The 25,439-nt window shown below is 37.2% G+C and overlaps 1 protein-coding gene across 3 annotated transcripts in view; it reads left to right on the plus strand.

The window, feature by feature from the left end:
• Nucleotides 1–287: 287 nt before the first annotated feature.
• Nucleotides 288–25,439, plus strand: part of itprid2 (ITPR interacting domain containing 2) — a 38,641-nt gene continuing 13,489 nt past the window's right edge. Inside the window, exons 1-8 of one of the 3 annotated variants that reach the window (XM_043248614.1) lie at nucleotides 288–410; nucleotides 14,282–14,480; nucleotides 15,487–15,529; nucleotides 17,540–17,589; nucleotides 18,204–18,257; nucleotides 19,734–19,776; nucleotides 19,855–19,953; nucleotides 20,177–20,385. In XM_043248614.1, the coding sequence (XP_043104549.1) occupies nucleotides 14,324–14,480; nucleotides 15,487–15,529; nucleotides 17,540–17,589; nucleotides 18,204–18,257; nucleotides 19,734–19,776; nucleotides 19,855–19,953; nucleotides 20,177–20,385 (655 nt within the window). In that variant the 5' untranslated portion in view covers nucleotides 288–410; nucleotides 14,282–14,323. Of the gene's footprint in view, nucleotides 411–14,281; nucleotides 14,481–15,486; nucleotides 15,530–17,085; nucleotides 17,372–17,539; nucleotides 17,590–17,808; nucleotides 17,989–18,203; nucleotides 18,258–19,733; nucleotides 19,777–19,854; nucleotides 19,954–20,176; nucleotides 20,386–25,439 lie in introns of those variants that run through there. The other 2 variants (XM_043248615.1, XM_043248616.1) reach the window with 2 other exon arrangements.

The following is a 25,439-nucleotide window of genomic DNA, read 5'->3' on the forward strand; positions in this document are numbered from 1 at the left end:
ATGTTGTGTATCTTTATGTGTGTGTGTGTGTGTTGATATAGACAGCAGTAGTCGAAAATAATATAAATAAAGCAAATAATATTAAAGCATTTTTTTTGCACAGTCTTTCTACTTGACGTTCGTTTAATTTCACGTTCAGCTGAACGCATCGTCTGCCGTTTCTGTAATTAGCTCGTTCGGTTTCGGCTCAGGCAGGGACGGTGCACCGCGTGTCTTCTTCCAGCAGGTTTCAGGCCAGGCATATTTTTGGGCTCCGTCTCGCCCATGTTGTTACTTTTTCACTCTTTTTTTTTTTTTCCGGAAGCGGAAGCATTGCACTTGAAGTTTTGGAATAGTTTTGGCAGATGATTCGGTGCGCCAGATACTTTGTAACTATCAGCGCGCGATCATCGCCACGTCCCGTTGAGATGGTAAGATGTGTTTTCCTGCTATTTTAGGGCCGCTTTTTTTGGTCGCTTTCTCCGGTGTTTGTATTCAATCTTGCGCGCTCTCCCGTGTTTGCTGCCGTATTGAAGTTGTTTGACGCGCAGATGCTCGCTGAAATACTGACGTTTAAGCGCTCTTGCTGGTTTAACGCGTAACATGGCGTTACGGCACGCTCGCGTCCGCTTCTGGAGTTGTTTGGCACGCGCGTGTGATTGAAACAATATATTAGCGCTTATAGTTTGGAAAGGCAAAGTAAAGGGAACTTTTGCGCTGCAACGAATGGGCTTTTAGATTCCGAGGGGACAGTTTTGTAACTAATCAGATGACGTTACAATGTTTTTTCCCCCCCTTGTCTTTTCTTGAATGCCTCCTTTGGTTGATACCGATGTTCTTGGATACTATGGTGGCTCATGTCACCTGCTTCGATCTCCTGAAAAGCGACAGAGAGTTTATAGCCTCATTAGATACTCTTGGTTTTGTTGAGCTTTAGTGATGTTTATAGGCATGATAATGACATGCTTTTCATAAGTGATGATATCTCTCTTATTGCGTTCTTGATTTATTACTAATCAGACCAGATGACTAGAAGAAAGCATGAACTCATTTAGGGCCACCCAATGCTCTCACCTGAAGTGTTATATGCTTTATGTTGACCATCCCAGATGACATCATTTTTTTTTATTTCTGGAAAATGTATGTCATTTGATGCTAAGCTTATCTTGCATAAAAAGTTTGTAAAATACACAAGTATTAAAATAGCCTTATCTTTACCAAAGCACAGTGTCGCTGGAAGTTGGATCCAACATTTTCGTACATATATAACTGTTTAACTTAGTTAATTAAGTGTGAACTAAATTTTGGATCAGATGTTTATTGCTATGAGTTAATCAATTGATTAATTAAATGTTGGTGCTTTACATTTTTACGTTAGTTATTATAAATATATATATATATATATATATATATATATATATATATATATATATATATATATATATATATATATATATATATATAAATACTGTTCAGAAGTTAAGGGCAAATACTTGTACTTTTACTGTAACAGTAAAAAAAGTTCTGCAACACAATTGTTTTTGTTTGTTTTTTTTAAAATGAATTCTGTTTTTTTATCTTTCTGTTCATCAAAGCATCATGAAAAAATATAGTTTTTCACACACACACACACACACACACACAAATAACATATTTCAGCTTTGTTACGATAGGAATAAATTGCATTTTAAAATATATAATATGCAAAATAGAAAACCGTAATTTATAAATTGTAGTAATATGTCACAATATTACAATTTTTACGTTTTTGACAAATAAACACAGCCTTGGGACATTAACATACATTTTTACTGACCCCAAAATCTTGAATGGTGCAGCTTTATTTTTATTTAATTACATTTTAAGATTCTCATTAAAGGACCACTAGTGCTTCACTGACAGCGGTTGTTTTTTTTTTTTTTGCGTGCGCGGATCTGAAACTTTAGTGCTCTTAACCACGGCGAGGATTTCCTAGTTTAGTCTAGTGGCTCTCAAGTCTCCTTAAAAGTTCGTTCCACTTTCTCGCGTTCGTGACTTTTCCGCAGTTTTACGCGATTATCAAAAGTAGGGCAGCTCTGTTTTATGCAAACATAAAAGCAGGGGTGCTGTCTTCTGGGTGTCTTCAGATAACATTGGTCAGGTGTAAACACAGCTGACATGTGTGCGTATGAGTAAAAGAGAGCGTGTTTGAGCAAACGAGAGATACCGAAGTGTATTTGCAGAGATAACACGGGTGAATCCGCGTTGTCGCACGATTTACTGCATTCCTGCCACAGGGAGAGATAATGTAAACACGTCCTTAAAGGAAAAGTTCATCCGAAAACAAAAAATAAATTAAAAATCATTTACTCTAATTTAGGGAAATTTAAGCCGTCGTTCTCTGGAGGAGCTCTGAAATCCCGTTAGCGGTTGTGTTGTTCAAACTCGCTGCTTTGCAATCAGTAAATTTTCCATTTGAGTGAACTGTCTCTTTAACAAGAGAAATCGGCATTAGTGGTTGGAAAAGTAAGCCAAGTTTTTGTGTTAACAGGTCTCGAGTTGCTTTTCGTGGAAAATGTGTCACGCTAACTAAACAAAAGGTGTGGCTCTGTTTTCTTAGCAAAGTACTGTTATTTACAATAGGAAGTTAGATTATATTAAAGCGAACCATTGATGACCGTTTCCATTGATGCTTTTGAAACAGTCACTGCAACTACATATTGCATTTCCTTCCCAGGTGTAGATGCCATCTAGTTCGGCTTATTGTCTGTTGTTTCAGATCCGAGGGACAATTTTCTAAAGTTGTAATATTCTCATATTAGACGTGCAGAGCTGTTACACGATGAAGAAGGAGGTCTATAACACAGACAGAAGCATTTTCTGGTGCATTTTACCGCCTGCCTCTTGTTTTGCATTATCTCACAAACAGCACAATGCTGAAGAAGAGAATACTAAACGGATGGTTTTTCCGCCCTGCTCATAAAATCGAACCCGAAAAGGTCGTATGTGGCCAAATGAACGCTATCGGGGCTTCGTCCACAGGAAATGAATTCAGCTAGGGGCCCGAAACAGACCTGGCTTATTGAAACCTCGAGAGAAAGGCTTCAAAGAGACTTGAGGGAAATGAGACTGTCGTGTTGTACAATTTACATCTCACACTCAGTGAATTTTAGTAAGATGAGGGTTTGGTAAATACTTCATAAACCCAGATGGTGTGACTACAACACTGAATTCTTTTCTTTTTGGGTGCATTGAAATTTTAAAAAGGTTTTTGTTTAATGGCCACGAGTCACGATTTGCTACTTGCTAACTGTAGTCAAATGTAGGAGATCCAATGTTTACGGGCTATACAAAAGTGTGAGGGCAGACTTGGTCAAATCAGATTGTATCTTTATTCAGCAAAGATCCATTAAATTGCTTAATACATTTAGAATGTTCTAAAAGATTTCTGTTTCAGTTAAATGGTATTTCTCGGAACTTTCTAATCATTTTAAGACCCTGAAAAAGGTATCGTGGTTTTCACTAAAATAGTAGGCTGTGCAACTTTTTCATATGAGTAATAATAATCAAAAATTGCATTAGCGTATTAGAATTATTTCAAATTGACTGGATAAAATGATCTCTGAAGCATTATATGACAATGATGACTGGGACAGTGATGCCAAAAGTTTTGGTTTGTTATCAAAGAAAGAAAAAAAAAAAAAAAAAAAAAAAAATATATATATATATATATATATATATATATATATATATATATATATATATATATATATATATATATATATATATATATATATATATATATATTATATATATTAGTTAGAAATTATAATAATATTTCACAATTTAAATTATGATAATATTTCACAATATTGCTGTTTTTACTGTATTTATGATCAAATAAATGTAGACTTGGTGAGTAGAAGACACTTCTTTTAAGAAGGGGTGTAACGAGTATCATGTATCGTACGAATCATGGTCATATTCAAACTCATCCAAGGGATCCTTATCCCCTTGTTAGTGGGATGACGGAGTCAAGGAGCATTGTAATTTCCTCATTATCTTCCACTGGGATGTTCCCGTGACAGCGAACGCAGCACGTTGTGCGTCAGCAGATATCGCTGTTTTAATGTCATTAATGTCTTTTTATTGTTGTTAGCATAACTGTTGCGAATAAACACACACTGCGTATCTTAAAATGTTTTTAAAATATGCCAATATATAAAAACTAATGTCTAAAACCTTTTTAAAAATATAAAACGTAATTTTATCCAATTCGTCCATCCCTTAACGAGTCTTCTGACGCACACCATGCTGCATCACAGGAACATCTCAGCTGAAGATAATGAGGAAATGACATCGCTTCCTTTGACAAGTGCATTTCAAACGATTAATGACATGCATGTGCTCTGTTCACACTAACAAGGGGATAAGGATGATCACTTTGATGATTTGGAAAACGACCACGAGCTGCACGATATACAATATAGCTTAAGGCACATCACTCACAGTTTTCTATGTTTTATCGACAGTGATCCTGACAGGTGAGACATTTCATGGAAAGTGAGAACTAGTTTAAACAGTCTCAAAAGCTTTTAGCCCCCAGGGTCATGCTTGGTAAGCAAAACAGAGCATGTTATACCTCCTTTACTGTGGGAAAATCAGAGTAAAGCTTATTGCTTTTAAATGCGGTTACATTAAAGGGATGGTTTATCCCAAACTTGAAAATTCTCTCGCTATTTCCACAACCTCTTGTCTTTCAAAACCTGCTCGACTCAACTTCTTTGAAATGTTTGGAACACGTTTTATTGTCCATACAATGACAGACAGCTTGTTTTGCTTGCGCAGATTTTGATGCATAAACACTCCAATTACTGTGATTTAAGAAATACCAAAAAGTTACATTTAATAATAAAAAAGTCCCAAGTAATACCATTTGCGCTGCACACGTTAAAAAATACGACCAAATAAGTACGTCGATCACATTAACACTCTGCCTCCAAAACCTCCGTCCGTCATAAAAAATTCATATCAGGTTTGATTTTCTGCTTCTTCACATCCGTAAAGTGCATTTTGATAGGAAAGGATGACGAATATGGAAAAACTAGAAAAAGCGAACAGACTTTTGCGATGGCCTTAACTGTAGACATTTACTGTAAAACCGCATTCTCAAATGTGTTTATCTAAATATCTAAAAAATGTTTCCCCCTCCCTCCCTAAGCTTGAAATTCACATGAAAGAGCTGCCATGAAATATTCACTGCTTGGACTTCAGGCAGTGCTGTAGGCGATTCCTCGTTGTGAATTAAGCAGAGCATCTAAGTAAGCTGGAATGAAAAGCAGTGCCGCTCGTAATCCATCAGGACTACGTGCTGAGATGTTTACAGTGCTGTTCAGAAGAAGTGCGGCCGCCTGATGGATCTCGCATTAGTTTATCTCATCAGCTCCCTCCTATTGCTTTCCATATTTCTTCCATAATCAGATCCTTTAGCCGAGGCCTAGTTCCTGGGATTCCGGCCAGCCCTCCTCTGGGTCCCATGTCAATGCTATTCATCACAAGGGTGTGTGTGTGTGCGTGCGTTTGTAACGTTATGAAAAAATACAACGTTATTATTACTCACTTAAGGTTTACTCTGTGAGGTGCTGGGAGTTTGAGATTTCCGCCGGAAGGTATGAAATCGGAGCCTCACCTGTTTCTGACTGAATCTCAGTGTCTGTTGTGCTAGCACGCTAACGGTAACACCCTGGGCGCTCCATATGTTTGTTTCACACTGCGCAAATTGAAACCCTGGGAACTGCTGACCTTGTTCAGGCTAATGATTAAACGGTTTTATCATAATGCTGGTACATGGTGTGTCTCTGTGGCTGGACCTTTAACAAACAGGGGAGTCGATGAGGAGGCCCTTGGCTTGTTTTTTTTTGTATTCCGCTTTTCTATTCTGCCTCCTTTGGACTATTGTAGCGCTACTGATCTGATACAGCTCTTAAATTAAGAAACAGCGTGGGTTGGGAACTGAAATACCATTCTATCTTGACTGTTTTCTTCTTAGTTGTGACATTTATTTTATTAGGGTTTCTTTTTTAGGTGAGGTATCATGAACAAATGAGTCTTAAGATCTGATTCTTTAAAAAAAAAAAAAAAAAACAAAAATGAATAAAAACATAATTAAATACCAGTTATTCCTTCAAAACCATTCCGTACTTGGTGCAAGTCGTCACTTGTTTCATGTCCAACCCATAATCCATGAACAGAACTATTATGGCATTATGTGTACTAAAGTGTTATGACACTTAAATTACTGTAAATAATTGTTCACAGAGTGTAGCTTAATTAAATACTTAAGTTAAAAAAACATTAAAAATCTTTACCAGGAGAAATACCATGTGTACTTGTTTTATCTAGTGTAGTAAAGCGTTAAGTATTTTTAATAGAAATGTCTTACTAAGGCTGCATTTAATAAGTAAATATTGTTCAATATTTCTACAATTTATTATAGACAATGTTTTCTGTTTTAATGTATCTTAAAATTTAGGAAAGGCCGACTTGTCATGATCCTTCAGAAATAATTCTAATATGCTGATTTGATGGTCAAGAAAACATTCTTATTATTATCATTATTAAAAATTGCAGTATGTTTTCTCTATTTTGATGAATAGAAAGTATAAAAGAACAGCATATAATAAAATAAAAATAAAAAATTATTGTAACATTATACTCAAGTCTGGTTACTGTAACCTTTGCTCAGTCTAATGCATCCTTTCAGGATAAAATAAAAATTTAAGTAAAAATATAAAATCGTATATAATCAGTTATTGTTGAAGTACTGTACAAATGATTAAGGTACTTGAACTGCTAAGAAACAATGTAGTTTGGCTTGCTTCGTTTGTGCTGTAAGTGGCATGATGGCAGCGGTTAACCCACCTTGAGGTATGTCGTTTATGGTCTAACGTAATTGAACTAACTTCGCCGCATTACAAGCGCCGTGTTGATTCTGTATTTCGGTCACAACGTCAGCTCTCCAAACACAGATCACGTCCCACATCTTCCCCATCTTGTGTCTTGGGTGGCAGAGTAGCTGTGACAAAATGTCCTGTCGCTTTTCGCCACTTGTGAAGTATTAAGATCCGTCAAATGGTTTGTTTGACCTTGTACGTTACCCTGGCACCCCCTTCTCTCTCGTACCCTTGCTTGCTTCCAAACTCCAGGACACGGTGTCTGGAATACAAAGTGTGCCATAAAACACACTTGGATTAAAAAAAACAGTGTGCAATCAGTGTGCGGCAAAGCAGGGCAACACAGAGCAGTGTTTTTATCTGCCCGTTACAAACATATTTAGCATTAAAATACTGGGGAAAGCGAGAAGGCCCAGATGGAATCGTTATGATCGCAATCTCGAAATATTTTCTTTTTGGGTAATAGTTATGATCAGCGCCTAATCCTCCTTGATGAGTGGGCTTTATGATGTTAAAATAAATTTTGGTTGTTTACTTAGATGGTACTTTGTTGGATCGCCACTTGATCAAATTAGGCAGACGCCTAATTTATTAGAACCTCCTTGATGAAAATGTGCAGAAGTATGCAAGGTAAAATAAATGTTTATAAACTGTCCATTTATATATATACCTATATATATCATAATACAGTTATGGTAATTTGTTGGATATATATATATATATGATGTATAAATATATATAATGGAACTTGAGGATTGTTGCAATAACACATGCAGTAACTGCATTCTATAGTGTAATTATAGTGAAGAAATATATAAATTGCAAAATTGTGTATATATATATATGTATATATGCATATATATAATATATATATAAATATATAATATATATATATATATATATATATATATATATATATATATATATATATATATATATATATATATATATATATATATATATTTATTTATTTATTTTATTTATTTATTTATTTATTTAAAAATACACACACACACATACTGTATTATATATTTATAAAATTCCTATATGTCAGTACAAGAAAATACAATACATTCACAAATGTCACAAAATTATTTGTTGTTTATAATGTTACCATATTCAACCATATGTTTTCAGTTGGTTCTTTAGGTCTGAGGTTTGATAGTTTCTGAATTTATTGTCCTTCTTCTCACTCACTGCCAGAAGACAAGTGGAAAAAGAGTCAAATGTAAGAAGAGAGGGCGACTTAGCCAAAGTACCATGTAGTAAACACTTGCATACCAAAGAGATGTTCTGGAAGCATTCTCACTTGATCTCTTTTTTAAAGCCGAAAGCAGCAAGGCAGTTTTAGGTTTAGGTATGTTTTACATATTTCCTGTTTGTGGTGCATAAGTGACACATACAGTTTGTACCCATATCGACATGTTGTGGTAGTCAAGTCTGAAAAACTAGAAGCATAATCTATGCAATTACTGAGACATCGTCTGTGCAATGTAATGCTCTTATGTAAAAAGTTAAGTTTGGGGATCAGCAACTACCTCATTATATACATTATGCGTCATGGTTTATTATATTGCATTGCATCACAGTCACATAATTGGATTGCGATTGACATTGGGCCAAAAGCATTGGATAGAGAGTGAATCAGTGGTATGACTTTCAATCTTTCTCCCTCGGTTAGCTTCACTTTTGGTCAGTGTCGCACCTTGCATATTTCACCATTTTTTTTATATCATTAATTGATCTGTAGAAAATGCTAAATAAAGAAGGAAATTATAATTGTATTGGCGCCTTATTATAAAAATGTTTGTAATTTAGCCTACTGATATATATTAGCATGTTTATGAACAATGCTGTAAATTCACTCAAAACATGCCTTAGCTCCCTTTTGTTCATGTTTTCTTCCTCAGGGAGAAATCTGATGGTTCATCTGGTGGTCTTTGTAGAGATATAGAACGTTATCAAGCTAAAAATGCTGAGCTAGAAAAATATAGAATTGTTTTGTTTTTGGCGTACCACAAGGCTCTATATTTGGCCCTAAAAATTTGTCAACAGCAGCACATTCACACCCGTGGGACTTATGGGAGGGCTAACCTTTTCTTTCATAGACGCCGTGGTCTCTAAAACAATATCACAATGGAGGACTTCATCAGAATGCCATGTTATTTCACAGGCTAGACCTTGGGCTTGTGTTTAGAGCCAATAGCAAAGGTCACTGAGGGTGGCAGTTCACCAAGGCACTGGCGCAAACTGGATATTGTGTTTCTAACTTGGGAAGAAAACATCGCAGGTGTGGTTCGAAAAGAGCAGCTTGCCGGTTGAGGCTTATCTTGTTCTGCTTTGAACCTCATGACATCACTGCGTGGATGCAAGATAACATTACTTTCAGGTCACTGGCCATTCTTTCTTAAAACCTTTCCTCACTCGGAGGCTGTTTTGGCTGTAGATGTCTGTAAAATGATTAAGCTAGCTTAAAATGTTCAAATAAAGCTGTACGAAATCGCTAAAAGCGATCACATTTCAATATATTTTCAACATTTGGCCCTTTGCTGTGTGCAGAACCATAATTTCAACAGCTGATCAAGGCGCGTTTCCGCCACTTTTTTTCCACTTAAAGAATATTAAAAAGTGTATAGTTTGTTCTTCCAGCGGACATGGTGTTAAATTATTGTTTATTATTTTTGCAATTCTGTTTGATGATGCTAGAGGCGCATACATTATATACTTCCCTTTATGTATAACTCAGAAGCGCTAGCAATCATCGGTCTTGAGCTTTCATGCTCATGAGACAAGGAACGATCTGAAAACTAGTCTGATGATGCAGTCTTTTTAAGCTATAATCAAACGCTACGACATTGTGAATGTGATGTCCGAATATCCAAAAATACACATGTTTAAATATACATTTCCAGCGAAGTCATCCTGAATATTCAATAAATCGCCTGGTTCTTCTGAGAATCGGTCTGTTCGGACCGGATATGCTCTTAATCACTAGGTCTTTGTGTAAGCGCGATGCATTAATTGTGGGATGTTTCTTAGGATGAGCTTTGATGTTCTGTTGTTTGTGCCGTGTTTGTCTTGGAGCCCCGGTCCTGTTTTTGTTTGGGGCCTTGGGACGTGGGGACGGACACGACGAGTAACCGGTCAAATCTGGAATGAAATGTGGGAACTGGGACGTCCTCACTCGAACAGAAAGAGGTCATAGCTGGAGCATGTGTGGGGTGCATGCAGCGTTTTAAAAATAGTCATAGTTTCTCAAGGCGTTTTCGGGCCAAGCAAGCTATTGTCGACTGGTTTGAAAAGGATAATAGCGATGGCATATTTATTCAGTGGAATTAAAGGGGTTCTGATTTTCCTCACAGCTCTGACATCCAGCTATTCATCACAGACTCTATTGGTTTACAGTGTTTGAAGTGGTTAGCCTGCTTTAATGGCAAAGGATAGGGGTTTAATCATTTTTTCCCCCAGTTTTAAAGTCCATACACACACCATACACACTACATTTTTAAAGGTTCAAAGTTTGGTTCTTTTACTTAAAGGTGGCATATTATGAAAATCTGACTTTTCCAGGTTTTAAGAGCTATTATCAGGTCCCTAGCGCATCCACCAACCAAGGAAACGGGAAAAAGAGTAACCCAGTAACTTTGTTTTAGTAAGCCTTTTTATTAATGCGTCTGAAAAAAACAAGCAATGTTCTAGCTGCACCTTCATTTTGATTTCACACGTGACAACAGTGCTAATGCAATGGCAAAAGTTTGAGCAAAACATGCTAACTGTTCTGTTTTTGGGTGCACAGACGAGCAAAGGAAGTTAAAACTAAATATGGTTTAAAATGCATGGTTTAAAATAATATAAACCGCTGTTAACAGTCTGCTTATCGCTCCACGGAAGAGAGGGGTGGGGCCAAACAAAGCTCATTAGCATTTAAAGCAACATGGACTAGAATGGCTTGTTGAAAATAGGGTAAAAACACTACAATTGAGAAATTTTAACCACGGTATGTTATAGACTTTTCCTTAAGACCGTGAAGAATCATATTAACTTGTGCAAAATGGGCTTTCGATGACGCCTTTGAAAGAAAGGTCCGGTTTTGATTAAACATTACAAAGTAAAAAAAGTTTCAAATAAACGTTTTTTTAAGTGCATCACAGCCGAGTAAATGAAGATATCTTATGTAATACAAGGTTCGTAAGAAAAACACAGCTGGATTGCTGGGAACACCGGGACTTTGTGTTTACAGTTTGCCGTGTGTGGGGTTTACAGCAAAGGTTTCCCCCCCCGGTTAGCATTTTGCGTCTGTCCTGTTCTTGGTGATGAGCGGAATGCTCGACGTTGCTCGGTAGCGCTTATTTATGCAAAGTCACAGCTTTCCTCATCCTTCTTCCCGAAGTCTCTATCCATTTAAAGCAGAGTATGTAACTCAGTCGGCGCTGTTTACAAACCGCAGGTCCAAAATGGAGTGGAGAACGCGAGTTCTCCGGTGTTTATAGAATTAAACAACTAGGCTGTTTGTGAAAGGGAATGGAGCGTGTTGCTCTCATATTGACTGCCGTTACATGGCTTGTTGACAGACTTTTTATTGAATCCACCAACACGCTATTTAGGTTAGCGTTTTGTTCTTCTTTTTTTTTGTTGTTGGAGCTGCCATGTATCAGGGCTCGTTGCATTTATTGATATTTCAAGTCAGAGATGAATGTTTTCGTTGAACTGCGTTGAAGATGCGAGCGGACACGGCGTTCCAGTCTGGATTGCTGTAGCTAATCAACATTTGCTGATGGGATGCGTAAATTACGCTTAACATGACGTTAGAAAGGGGCTATTTGCGCGGTAATGTAATTAATCATTGTGTTTTGCAAGTGAACAATTTGTTTTGAATGAGAAAAAGGGTGTTTGAAGTGGATTTTAGGGAGTCTGTGTTCTGGAGTACGCTCTTTGCTTCCTTTTAACTTTCTCCAAGTAGACTGGACATCAATTCTGTTGAAGGAGTCCAAAAATAACAAAACCTCTGATGGGATTTGAAACTGAGACTGGGTTTGCATTATTAGACTTATTTATCAAAACCTAGTAGACGATTCTACAATATTAGGACATGCCTCTATGGAATACTTGATCGTGATTGGTTGCTTCGCAAAATTCTTTCATCATATATTGTTGTATAATGGCTGTTAAATAATTTTTTTTGACTGTTTTCCTTGTCAGATGATTTCCAGACACAACTGTGGTAGTTTTGTTTCTTTTGTATAGCTAGTTTTATTTCCTCAAATGATGAGAAAAATCCGCTCATTAATTCTTATGTATGCATGTAATTAAGAAAGAATGTACAAAAACCCATTAGTTATCACTAAAAACATTTGATGTTTTATTCGCAATTTCTACGCAATACATATTTTGCAGCTTGAAAAAAATGCACCTAAAATAATAGGATTTTTTTCTTTTCTCGTATACGTGTGGGATTTTTGCTGTTGTTTGGCTTATTTCGGTGGTTGTTTTGATCTTATTTTGAGAACTGCTGTTGTAGATTGTAGTTGGAACGTGTGTTAATGCAGGTGTATTCCCCAATGTTGACGTGCTTCCTTAGAATCACCAGACTTTGGTAATAAAATGTGGTGGTGTTCCTGGCGGTTTACATTTGTCACACTCCAATGATCAGTCTGAAAATAGACACGTGCTATTAATAGCAGTGTGTGAATTGTGGGAAATCGCAACTCTGAATTATAAATCCATCCCATTTGGTCAAGCTCATCTGTTTCTTCAAAAAGTGCCAGATCCAAAACAGGAAATGACTTCGCACCAGCTTGTAATCTTTCAACTAAACAGACATTTCCTGCTCAACTTGTTTTTTTGACTTTCTTTTTTACCATTTATTCCAGTTAAGACCCCTGCTCCTCCCCCCATTTCTCTCTCCCTTTTTTTTCCCTCTCTTTTTTTTTTTGGTTTGCTTCTTATGGACAGGAATCTTGGAGTCTCTGTAGATGTTATTAGTTTCTCATGCTAGTTATTTGTTGTCGCTGCCTTCACATGGTGTTCATCTCTTATTTGATTTTCCAGTAATTTCTGGATTCGATGTTCCCTCTATTTTTTTGTCCTTGCTAAGCAAAACGTATTTCTGGGGGACAGAGCCTTTGACCACCTGAACAAAAACATCACATATACCATGTTATATTAATAGGCTGTTTTCATTGGGCTGTCACATTTTGGTGATGTAGATGAGTTTGTTCCTTCAACTAAAGAGATTTGGACAAATTTAGCAATACATCACTTGCTTACCAAAGGATCCTCTGCAGTGAATGGGTGCCGTCGAAATGAGAATCCAAACAGCTGATTAAAAACTATATAATAATCCACACAGCAGACATCTTGTCATGATGGTTTTAACTTCAAACTGTTTTTTTAGGCTATCACACAAGTTTTCTATCCATTATATTGCTTTCTTGGGTGAAAGGGTGATTTAGTCTGAATCAGGCAAGAGATATGCACAGATGAAACAATGTTAACAGTGTAAACAGTCCAAATTCCAAAACATTTCTTAACAAATATGTCATGGGTTTTGATCTGAGGACTATAGTTGATGTACGTTTTTACTTAGATTTTGGTGGAATCATTTTAGCGAGACGTAATTTAATTTAAAATGCCTTAATGATGGAATTTTCTCTTGTTTATTTAATTGATGGACCTTGTGTGGTACTTGTTTGATGTTTTTATCAGTTGTTTGGACTCTCACTTTGACGGCACCCATTCACTTCAGATGATCCATTGATGATCCAAGTGATGTAATGCAACATTTCTTCAAATCTGAAACAAACTAATTTACAACTTTCTGCACATTTTCCTTATTGCATGAGCTCTTCCTTCTCTTCACTTCCCTTTTATGATTTATATACGTTTACTCTATATTACAGATTCACATTATTAATCTAAAGTATGTAGGAATTCATACAAATTTAGGCTAATGCTTGTATTATAGCCTGTTTTGGATCAAGGCCATCCATGCTATGAATAATTCTTAAGGAACATTGTCTGTAAAGTCACTGGCTCTTCATTTTGAGTGCGTTTGTGTGTGTGTGTGTGTGTGTGTGTGTGTGTGTCTGACACATGGTCTGTTGCACGTTGTGTAACACCCTTAACCTCATGCGCAGTTAATGCATCAAAGACATGTTGGCTCTTGCACTTCTGTTTTTAAAGTGCTCAAAAGAGCCCAAGATGTGTGAAAAGTTTGGGCTAATGCGATTTTGTGCACGTTCTTTCATATCTGCTTCATATGACACAAGACAGTGTTCTTTGGGCCCGCTATCAATCCCTCCAGAAAGAAGGGGGCCTGGCTATTGTTGTGTCATTCAGATCTGAGTCCTTCCCTTTTCGCTTCTCTGCAGGTGAACCGTCCCCCACTGTAGTATCCCGTCCGAGCCAAGGACATGGAGGAGTGCGAGTCCCCCCCTGCCAGATTCAAGAGGAGGGCCTGGGCTCACAGCCGAGACTCCTGGCAGGCTTCTGAGTCTCAGGACCAGGGCGCAGAGGAGCCGCTGTCTGCCCAGCCTATGGAGGACAAGACTTCGACAGCCTCGGAAACAGGTACAGTTTTTCCGTTAATGGCATAACGGCTCAGATCTGTTTTGTTTCTCTATTAACAGATACTGCACACTAGAGAAATCAACCAAGCAGACATGTATATACAAACTATTTATTGCAAGAGCAAAGATGAGTACAAATCTAGCTGAAATGCATTTTTTCTAAGTTAAAATGACTGTAGTTTAACCTGCAATATTTGACTTTTATCATCATATATTTTTTTACTTTTTTTTGAACAAATATACAAGGCATTTTCAAGGGACGCTGTATTTCGATCAGCTGATTGAAATAGTTTAAACTGATTAACAATAACACATTTAAACTTACTGGGTCTAACAGCTTTTTTGCTACAGATGTTGAAATCAGATATACAGCCAAAACTCAAAATTCTGTAGAAATTTAAAATGAGTCATCCTATTAACTGGACGAAAATGCAACCAGGAAATCCACTACTGTAAATGTGTATTTAATATTTTGCCTACATTCCTTAACGTTGTTTAGGCTGGTACCGATAACTAATATTTAAACAGATCGTTTGTCTAATGTGAATTGTATTGTATTTTTAGTATTTATTGTACTGTAAATATTCTGTGATACCTCATAAATAATCTTTTAAATTTACCTCAGAAAATGTATGCAAATTTGGCGTGATATTGCTGTTTTCGGATGCAAACCAGATGCAAACCAGTTGACATTTTATACACGAGAATCTCAACTTGACGCTGGGATTTTGGGGGTTAATCTTTGGGAAGGTGTACTGGAAGCTGCAATCCGGTAGTGATCCCAGAGGTCTGCCTGCTCGGCTTGGCATTTGATTCGACATTCAAGTCATGATAAACCAATTAAGAGCAAATAAAGGTTTCTGGGAAACAAAAGAATTGCACACCACGGCAGTGTTTGTCGTCTCTGGCAGATTTGTTGTTCACCGTTGGCTTGTTGTCGCTTTTAAGGAAATCAATTTGTTTATTACACGGAACAGCTACTTTTATTTTTATTTTTTTCTCATCAGGTCGTAAACCAAATCAAGTAGAGAACTGGCTCAGGACCTGCAGGTGAGTTGCCTAACAAACTCACTGCTCATAAAACACAAATGCAAATGGTTGTGAGAAAGATCTGTGTACACGCCACAGCGTGACGTGAATCGGTAAGTAAACAAAACGCTCGGATGCGGCACAGAAAAGCATTCTGTCCTTCGTCTTTGGCGTCCCTGACAAGCAGTACATTTTAGAGAATGGCGTGAATAGTTCGGCGAGTTCAGACCGTGATCTTCCCAGAGTCAGGAAAGTCGTTACTTGTGGGGACTGAATATTGTCCTTTGTGCCGGCGCTTTTTTTTTTTTTTGGTAGCTTGTTTGAGTCCTTCGGGGCCCATTAATGCTGAAGTTTTCCTTAGAGAGATTGTAGTCTTTCTCTCTGTACTGCCAGGCTGTCTTTCTTTTTTTTTTTTTTTTTTTAGATGTACAACTGTTTATGCTTAAAGCGTAGGAGGAAAAAGCCATCGATTTACTTTGTAGATATACATCCCTCATGACCAACATAAACCTTCCATGTGAAAAACAAAACCGAGATTCCAGAATTTCTGGTACTTGTCCCTGTCGGCTGTTTCGTCTTGTGATCTAGAAAGCGTCTGTGTGTGTTTGAATGTTGCAGGTAATTTGGCTTAACGTCATTTACTTAGCGTCAGGTTTGCTCAGAGAACATGTAAGAACTGTTTGTTGTTGATGATGTCATGTTTAATTGCTGGCTGAATCTTTGAATTTTAAAGCTGGAACGAGTCCAGAAGCGATTTTGACCACAGCCAAGTGCTGTTAAGAAAAAAAAAAGAACTTGTTTAGAATTAAGTTGTGGAACGGTTTCAGAGAAAAGAAAATTACTAAAAAAGGACCCACATCGTGTTTGAAATGGGCCATAAATTAATGTTTCCTTACAAAAGTTTGGTGTTGGAAAGATATATTTAAGTCTCTTACGCTCACCAATTCTGCATTTGATCTAAATTACAGTAAAATATTTTTACAATTTAAAAATAAAATTTTTTTTAATTATAATTCATAATTTTTTTTTTTGTGCAATTACTCCAGTCTGTAGTGTCACATGATCCTTAAGAAGTCATTTTAATATGCTGATTTGGTGCTCAAGAAACATGTCTAATCATCATCAACGTAAAATCTTATGAATAGAAAAAACAGCACTTATGAAAGTGTTACTAACATTACAAAACAGAATTGTCGCAGTTGATAAATTTATTGCATCCTTGCTGGATAAAAGCATTATTTTATTTATTCTAAAAAAATCATACGTACCCCAAACTTTTAAACTTTAGTACATGTAATTAAAGTGATATAATTGTACGCACACACACAAGCAAATATAACTTTTAACAAAAAAACGTATACTCAATTTCGTGTTCTGCAAAAAAAAAAAAAACCCTGTTATTAAATGTGAATTAGCAGTTTGAGATGAATGCATAATGCCAAAATAAATTTTTGGGCTCATCTGTTGATTTAATCAAATGCTCCTAGTGTAAATTCCCCCGCTGAACCCAGATGCTGCGTGTTTGAGCATCAACGCCACACACTAGGTCAATAAAAATACCTCGTGCTCGTCCTATTCCCAATTCCTGCTCATTATCATTAAACACACACGAGACAGACATCCTCCTACAGCCTGACAGGAAATGTAAGTGTCTCTACTGCCGAGAGTTTGCTGGATATCCGGAGCTAGAGAGACTTTCAGCGGCGGCGCTGTCGCTGATGTTGTGAAACATGGCCAGCGCACGGCAGAGCAAGAGCTATTCTTAGTCCTTCGTTTTACGCGCTGTGTTTTTTTTTTCCTCACGCCGTTCGGGTCTCCAGGTGTCTGGATGAAAGTGGCGGGGGAATTCGAAGGCAGCGTTTTGTAAGTTCGTGACGAGAGAATCTGTGTCAGCGCTTTGCTGAGGGAAAATAACACTTCGAGAGAGGGATGCGTGCTTGTGTGTGTGTTTCTGCTCGAGTGACACTTTTTTTTAGGGAGAGATTTGGCGAGTGGAAAAGAGGATATGACGTGTTATTGATTTTTCAACAGGACTCCTCTCGGGGCCTCTTTGGATGAACAAAGCGGCAGTCCATCCAGAGGTGAGTCTATCATCTGCTTCAGACGAAATCTGTGCGTTTATATGCATTTGGAGAAGTTTTCTAAGTTAGCCTGAAGTAGGTTTTACTGCAGAAAGTTACTCAACTGCCTGCTGACTCTTTTCTCTACCACTCCTTGTGAACTTTGGAGCAAGGTCTCTCACAAAGCACTACAGCGCATGCACATTCGCTGACACACACACACACACACACACACACACACACACACACACTTTGGGGCCAATAGCAGACCCCCACACACTCCAGGCAAAAGAAGTGCCTGATTAGACAAACGTTTCCTCGGTGTTTAATACTAAACGGGAACAAGTCCATGAGCAGGATCATGTATTATGGATCAGGTCATTCAAAACCTCATTGGCATTATTTCGGATAACTACTTAGGTAAGGCAATTGCTCTTAAGTAAATATTTACCGCTAACCACTCAGTGCGTGCGAGCTAAAGCCGCATTCGGGCTTTGAAGTGCCACTTGGATGCGTTGGAGTGTTTTTTATGGTGGAAGAGAATGGGAAATGATCACTTGTTCGGCACGATGGGTCAGCGCAAAGTGTTTGCTCTTTAAAAGCTGTTCTCTTTGCTTTTTTTTCTTTTTTTTAAGGACCATTAAAGAATGGCTGTAGCTTTGAAGATGACCTGTCCCTGGGAGCTGAGGGTAAGTACTCTGCACTTTCTCCTTCAATCCGATGTAATTGCTCTCAAGTGTGCTGCTTTGCGAGGAATCTGACAAAGAATTTCAAGAATTCCGCATAGATCCTTTGAGTTTAATGAACCCACAGACAAACCAGAATGACTGCTAGTGTTATTTTGTTCTTTCTGTTTGTTGTTGCTTTTTCCTTTTTTTCCTTTTTTGTGCTGATTAGTTTTTGCTTTCTCTTCGGATTGTGTGCTATTTTGAGTTTGCACAAGGACACAGGGTGACAAGCACACACAGGGTGGCTGCTTGCATGCGATACTCAGGTTAAAAGACTGGTCTTGGCACATCAGATAGCTTATCTCTGGTTTCATAGTTTGCACTCTATGGCCAGGTTAAAAAATAAATTACTTGAGATAAATATTGTATACACACACACACACACACACACATAATTGTTTTTTTCTGTTTCTCAGTGAAACACTAACAATTTTTTTTTTTGCTGTGACATTCTTTCACATTTAATACTTAACATGTTTATTTTGGACCCTATCTGTGCAACTTAAAAGAAAAAATAAAGTTACTAAATTATTAAAACCGTAATTATACATTTGCGTCAGTGACATTTAAAAAATATATTATTATTTTTAAGGTAACACGCCACTTTTCGCAACTCCACTAGAGTTCATAGAGTACTTGAGGTATTTTCTTGTATAATTGGACTTCTAGACTACTGTACTGTCTTTTTTTTTCCATGGTAAATTATGGTAGTATATGCGTGGGTGTATTTTTTATTTTTTTTTTTACAGTTCTAGAATGACTAGTTTAAACAACACAAGTTGATGAAAACGTTCTTCACAGACTCTCCACAAGCTATTGTGTTATTGCAGTCGAGCTGATTTCACCCTTCAGTGTGTCTGTATGTGCAGAAACGTGTCAGGACTAGTTGCACCGAATGACTCTATCCCTTATTGACAAGAGCACAGGAATCAGCCTGCACCAGTTGTGGGAATTTCTGTGGAAATTTAAATCTGAGCGTTTTTAACTGAGGCTGATGGATGAGTCCGTGTAAGCCAGGATGTTTCAGGCCAGAAAAGCTCTGGTTAATGTCCTCTACGTCTCTGTGTTCAATCCTGTCCTCCTTAGTGAACTAAAACCTGGTGTCTAATGTGATTTGTAACGCGAATCGTTTGGCAGGTTAGGATGTGCGCTCGTATAATTCTGTCATTGTGCGCTAAGTGCTGAGGAAAACGTTCCACGATGTTGATTGTCATCCGGGGGTGGATGGTTCTCCGTTGAATAAATCACTTTTGGAAATTCGTCGCTTCGCTCTTTCGAACGGAATTTCTGACAACTCTCTTTATGCTAAAATGGCAGCCAGGGCTTTTCGTAATTGCGCTTGTGTCAAAGGTTGACGGGTGGGTTCAAGGGAAATTGGTGTCAAATTAGGTAAGAATCTAGTACAGTTAAGCTTCTCTTTCTCTTTCATCTCTACAGCCAATCACCTCCAGAACAGTAGCGCAAAAACAGCGGCCAATGGGTAAGTAGGTCTTCCAGAATGTTCTTTTTCTTTGTGTTTTGGTCTGGTCACAGGCGGCTCACTGTCTTTTTCCCTCAGCTATGAAATCGCAGCCGAGGCCAAAAGGTGTCAGTTCAAGCAGAAGGGCAGAAGTATGAACTCCACAGGCTCTGGAAAGAGCAGCACCACCGTGTCCAGGTACTTTACAAGAATGATGTACTGGAGTCATTAACACTTGCAAAATCTCTGGGCTTTCAAACAGCAGCAGCTGAACTGAGTGACAGAGAAAGGAGTCTGAATCTGATAGAATTTATTATTTAGCTGTTTAAGTAAATCTTTTTATGTATGTAAGCTAATTATAGTTAATAATGCTTTAATATATGATGCTGGTGTGTGTCTATAATAGTTGTTTGCTTTGCAGCGTGTCAGAACTTCTGGACCTGTATGAGGAGGATCCAGAGGAGATCTTGTACAACCTCGGCTTTGGGCGTGAGGAGCCCGACATCGCCTCAAAAATCCCTTCTCGTTTCTTCAACGCGTCTTCTAGCGCCCACGGCATCGACATCAAAGTTTACCTGGGAGCCCAGATACAGCGTATGGAGCTGGAGAACCCAAACTATGCCCTGACAAGTATGTAGACCGTGCTGTAAACACAATCCATGGCAGCCCCCGTGGTTCGCATCGCCGTGTTTGTGCATGTTCAAAATCATGAGTCTTAAAAATGAGTCTTAAAAATAAATGTTGCAAGCAGTGGTGTAGCAATTGCAGCATTTACTCATTTCTGTTCTTCCCCTGCTTTATTGTTTCAGAAATAATCATTGCATTATGGAAACATTGTAGTCAGGCAACTGGGCAAATTTTAAGTCAACATAAAAGTCAAAACCGACCGTTTATTTTCTTAATGCATGTTCTCAGTCTTATTTCATTGTGCGTTTTACTCCAAATAAAAAATGTTTGCAATAGAAATCTTTTTAATTGTGCGTGTAAGTTTAAAGTTAAACTTATATATAAATATAAATATTTAAATATTTAACAACAAACACAAAGTGTTATAATATTAACCAGTTAACCAACTTATAAAAATGTAAAATTAATAACAACATAGAAATTAAAACCAAAATTACAAAAACATTAAAACTACTTGGACTACTAAAAGAAATACTAAAAGACTACTAAAGAATAAAATTCTATATATAAAATCAAATAAAAAAAATAACAATAACTAATTAATTAATAATAAATTAATTAAAAAAAAAAAAAAAATATATATATATATATATATATATATATATATATATATATATATATATATATATATATATATATATATATATATATATATATATATATATAAAAAAAACATTTAACAGTATGAATCTCTGTTTGTATGCTGCTGCTGAATGCAAATATCTAACTAGAGGTAGGAGAAAAAAAATTCATTCAATGATGCATCGCGATTCTCTCTTCACCTATTCTGAATCGATTCTCAATATTTCAGAATCGATTCTGAGCTTGTTTTTGTTTGTTTTTTTTCCCTAGCTTATGGCACGCAGCATGATTCATTCATTGCACAGACTTTACGCTGTGTTAAAATTTTATATATATCGTCACTATGATCTCATCAGTAATAATCAAGCGGCAATAATGCTGACGGGGAAAAAGAAAACCCAAAACTATTGTCTGTAGACATGTAGATACTTAAAGAATACTTTTTAAATAACCGATTCAAAAAGTAGCCTGCCTGTATAATAAAAAGCATTTTGCAGGAAATTTATTTCAAATTTATTTAAAAATGTAGCCATGTGCAGTGATATTGAAAACTGTGATATTGGTTTGATAATGATAACTGCAAATTACTTGGACCGTGTCTCCTAGAATCAAATCGGATCGAATCGTGAAGTGCCTCAAGTTTTTTACCTCTATATCTAACCGTAAAGAAAACAAAGACATCCATGCGAGAGTTGAGGAAAGTTGTGGAGCCTAAAGGAGAAGCGCGTTTGATTTTTAAAATGTTTTTTTTGAAGATCACTTTGCACTTCCGCTTCATGCTCATTTAACATCTTAAAGCAAACTCTGAGCGCAGAGCCTTCCAACAACGAGTGCTGTACAGACTCGGCTCAATAGAAGTAGAGCACAACGAAGCTATTGTCCTCCATGGGCACAGAAACGATCGGGAGAGGCAGACGGCAACAGAGAGAGAAAGTGTCAAGCAGTTCTGTGGCACAGCAGAGCTGATTCTGCCATCCGCTCACATCAGGATTCGGCCTGTGTGCCAGCTCTGTGCCAGCTTGTGTATTGGCCTACATTTGCATAATTCTCACTGAGCCAAGACAAAGCAGCGGAACAGGAAGAACCTGGGTGAGGGTAGGGATGTGTGAAGTCTGGAATAAGGCCTGTTTTTGTTTGCTTGTTTGATTGTGAGGGCACTGCTTTTGGCTTCGGGATTGTTTTGCAGCTAAGTTTTAGTAAGAGCTTGCACGCATTCGGCTGACTTTGAATAGCCTGGCTTTCAACTGTTGGGCCAAAATTTCAATATCATTATCATTATGCCAGTTATAATTTACCCACTGTTATGTCATTCCAAAACAAGAAAAGAGCCATAAAAAGCTTGCTTCTAACCCACATACTGTCATATGATTTTATATCTTTCTATCTATTGTCTTTTATATTTATTTTCATAATTTTAAAGTTAAAAAAGAATTGAATAAAAATTAAATTTAAAACCCAAAAAAACCCATTTATTTTCATTTTGTTTAACTTCAGGTACTACATAAAAAACTAAAACTAATGAATAAACTATAACTATATAGAGACAAAAATTATACAATGTTTACATTACAAGCAATTGCAATAAAGCAATTATTAAATTTATTTATTTAATTACTTAGTAATTAAGTTACAAATTACAATTGCGAACAAACCAGTTATTTATGTAAATTCTAAATAAGATAACAAACAAGGAAACAAATTATGGTAACACTTTAAGATGGATTTGTTACACATTACATGTACAGTACCTACTATATAGTAGCAATAAATTATGCATAATTACATCCAAAGAACCCTAATCGTTACATACAGACGTGGACAAAATTGTTGGTACCCTTTGGTCAATGAAAGAAAAACTCACAATGGTCACAGAAATAACTGTAATCTGACAAAAGTAATAATAAATAAAATTCTATAAATGTTAACCAATGAAAGTCAGACATTGTTTTTCAACCATGCTTCAACAGAATTATTAAAAAAAAATAAACTCATGAAACAGACCTGGACAAAAATGATGGTACCCCTAACTTAATATTTTGTTGCGCAACCTTTTGAGGCAATCACTGCAATCAAACGCTTCCTGTAACTGTCAATGAGACTTCTGCACCTCTCAGCAGGTATTTTGGCCCACTCCTCATGAGCAAACTGCTCCAGTTGTGTCCGGTTTGAAGGGTGCCTTTTCCAGACTGCATGTTTCAGCTCCTTCCAAAGATGCTCAATAGGATTGAGGTCAGGGCTCATAGAAGGCCACTTTACAATAGTCCAATTTTTTCCTCTTAGCCATTCTTGGGTGTTTTTAGCGGTGTGTTTTGGGTCATTGTCCTGTTGCAAGACCCATGACCTGCGACTGAGACCAAGCTTTCTGACACTGGCTAGTACATTTCTCTCTAGAATTCCTTGATAGTCTTGAGATTTCATTGTACCCTGCACAGATTCAAGACACCCTGTGCCAGACGCAGCAAAGCAGCCCCAGAACATAACAGAGCCTCCTCCATGTTTCACAGTAGGGACAGTGTTCTTTTCTTGATATGCTTCATTTTTTCGTCTGTGAACATACAGCTGATGTGCCTTGGCAAAAACTTCGATTTTTGTCTCATCTGTCCACAGGACATTCTCCCAGAAGCTTTGTGGCTTGTCAACATGTAGTTTGGCATATTCCAGTCTTGCTTTTTTATGATTCGTTTTCAACAATGGTGATCCTCCTTGGTCGTCTCCCATGTAGTCCACTTTGGCTCAAACGACGGATGGTGCGATCTGACACTGATGTTCCTTGAGCATGAAGTTCACCTTGAATCTCTTTAGAAGTCTTTCTAGGCTCTTTTGTTACCATTCGGATTATCCGTCTCTTAGATTTGTCATCAATTTTCCTCCTGCGCCACGTCCAGGAGGTTGGCTACAGTCCCATGGATCTTAAACTTCTGAATAATATGTGCAACTGTAGTCACAGGAACATCTAGTTGCTTGGAGATGGTCTTATAGCCTTTACCTTTAACATGCTTGTCTATAATTTTCTTTCTGATCTCTTGAGACAACTCTTTCCTTTGCTTCCTCTGGTCCATGTCGAGTGTGGTACACACCATATCACCAAACAACACAGTGATTACCTGGAGCCATATATATAGGCCCAATGGCTGATTACAAGGTTGTAGACACCTGTGATGCTAATTAGTGGACACACCTTGAATTAACATGTCCCTTTGGTCACATTATTTTCAGTGTTTTCTAGGGGTACCATCATTTTTGTCCATGCCTGTTTCGTGAGTTTATTTTTTTAAATAATTCTGTTGAAGCATGGTTGAAAAACAATGTCTGACTTTCATTGGTTAACATTTATAGAATTTTTATTTATTATTACTTTTGTCAGATAACAGTTATTTCTGTGACCATTGTGACTTTTTCTTTCATTGACCAAAGGGTACCAACAATTTTGTCCACGTCTGTATATGCAATTAATATTGCTCAGTACTTAATTATATAATTAGACTAATTGTAATAAGGACAATTAAGTTAAAGCTGAACAAATATTACAGACAGCAACAGGTCTATTAGGTTACTATTATTTTTTTCCCGCTTTGTTTTTTACCGCCACTTGTTTACACTGACTTAAAGCTAACTGACTGTTTATGCTAAGACCCGCTAGGCAGGCATTCCAGCCAAGAAGTGTATGTGAATGTTTATTCACATTACCGTGAGGTGTTCTGTGGATTTCTTGTTGACTTTTCTTACATAAGCCTTGTTTCCTCCTGCCCGTATGCTCGTCAGCGGGGGCTACGATCTCGAATCGGACGTGCTTGTCCCTCTTTCACAGAAAGCCATGCTCTCTGTTCCTCTTTTCTTTTTCTGGCACATGTCCTGCAAGCCGTTCCTGAACGCTGACTCAGACCGCCTGGCTGCATTGCACGAGATAAATGAAGACTATCGATTTCTGAGCAGCGCACATCACTGGCTTGTTATCACTTGTTATCATTCCATTACATGCCTGCAGTATTGTCAAATCCTTTTCCTTTATGTCTGCCAGAACAAATGACAAGCTTGATGTTGATAAAGACCGTCAAGTCACACAAAAGTTGCCGTGTTTTGAACGGGATCTTGTTTTTGCGACGAGGAATTTTCCAGAACTCGTGAATTTCAATTAGAATGATACGCTTTTGGTCCCCAAATTTTGTAGAGCGATGGTATGCATGATCAGACCTTACACAGAAATGGTTCCTGACTCATTTTCAATCTGACACAACAACAAGTGGTTTAGCTGAGCAAATGAATCATCTGAGCCAATTCTGTTCTGTGGTTCAACTGTTTCAGAAGTTATATTTTATGCAATACAATATATTGAACATTTATTGTGAATAAATACAAAAATATAAATTTAAAACAATAATATATTTTATAATTAATAATTACAAAATTAATAATTA

This window comes from Puntigrus tetrazona, chromosome 9 (genome assembly GCF_018831695.1).
Source record: "Puntigrus tetrazona isolate hp1 chromosome 9, ASM1883169v1, whole genome shotgun sequence".
Lineage (NCBI taxonomy): Eukaryota > Metazoa > Chordata > Actinopteri > Cypriniformes > Cyprinidae > Puntigrus > Puntigrus tetrazona.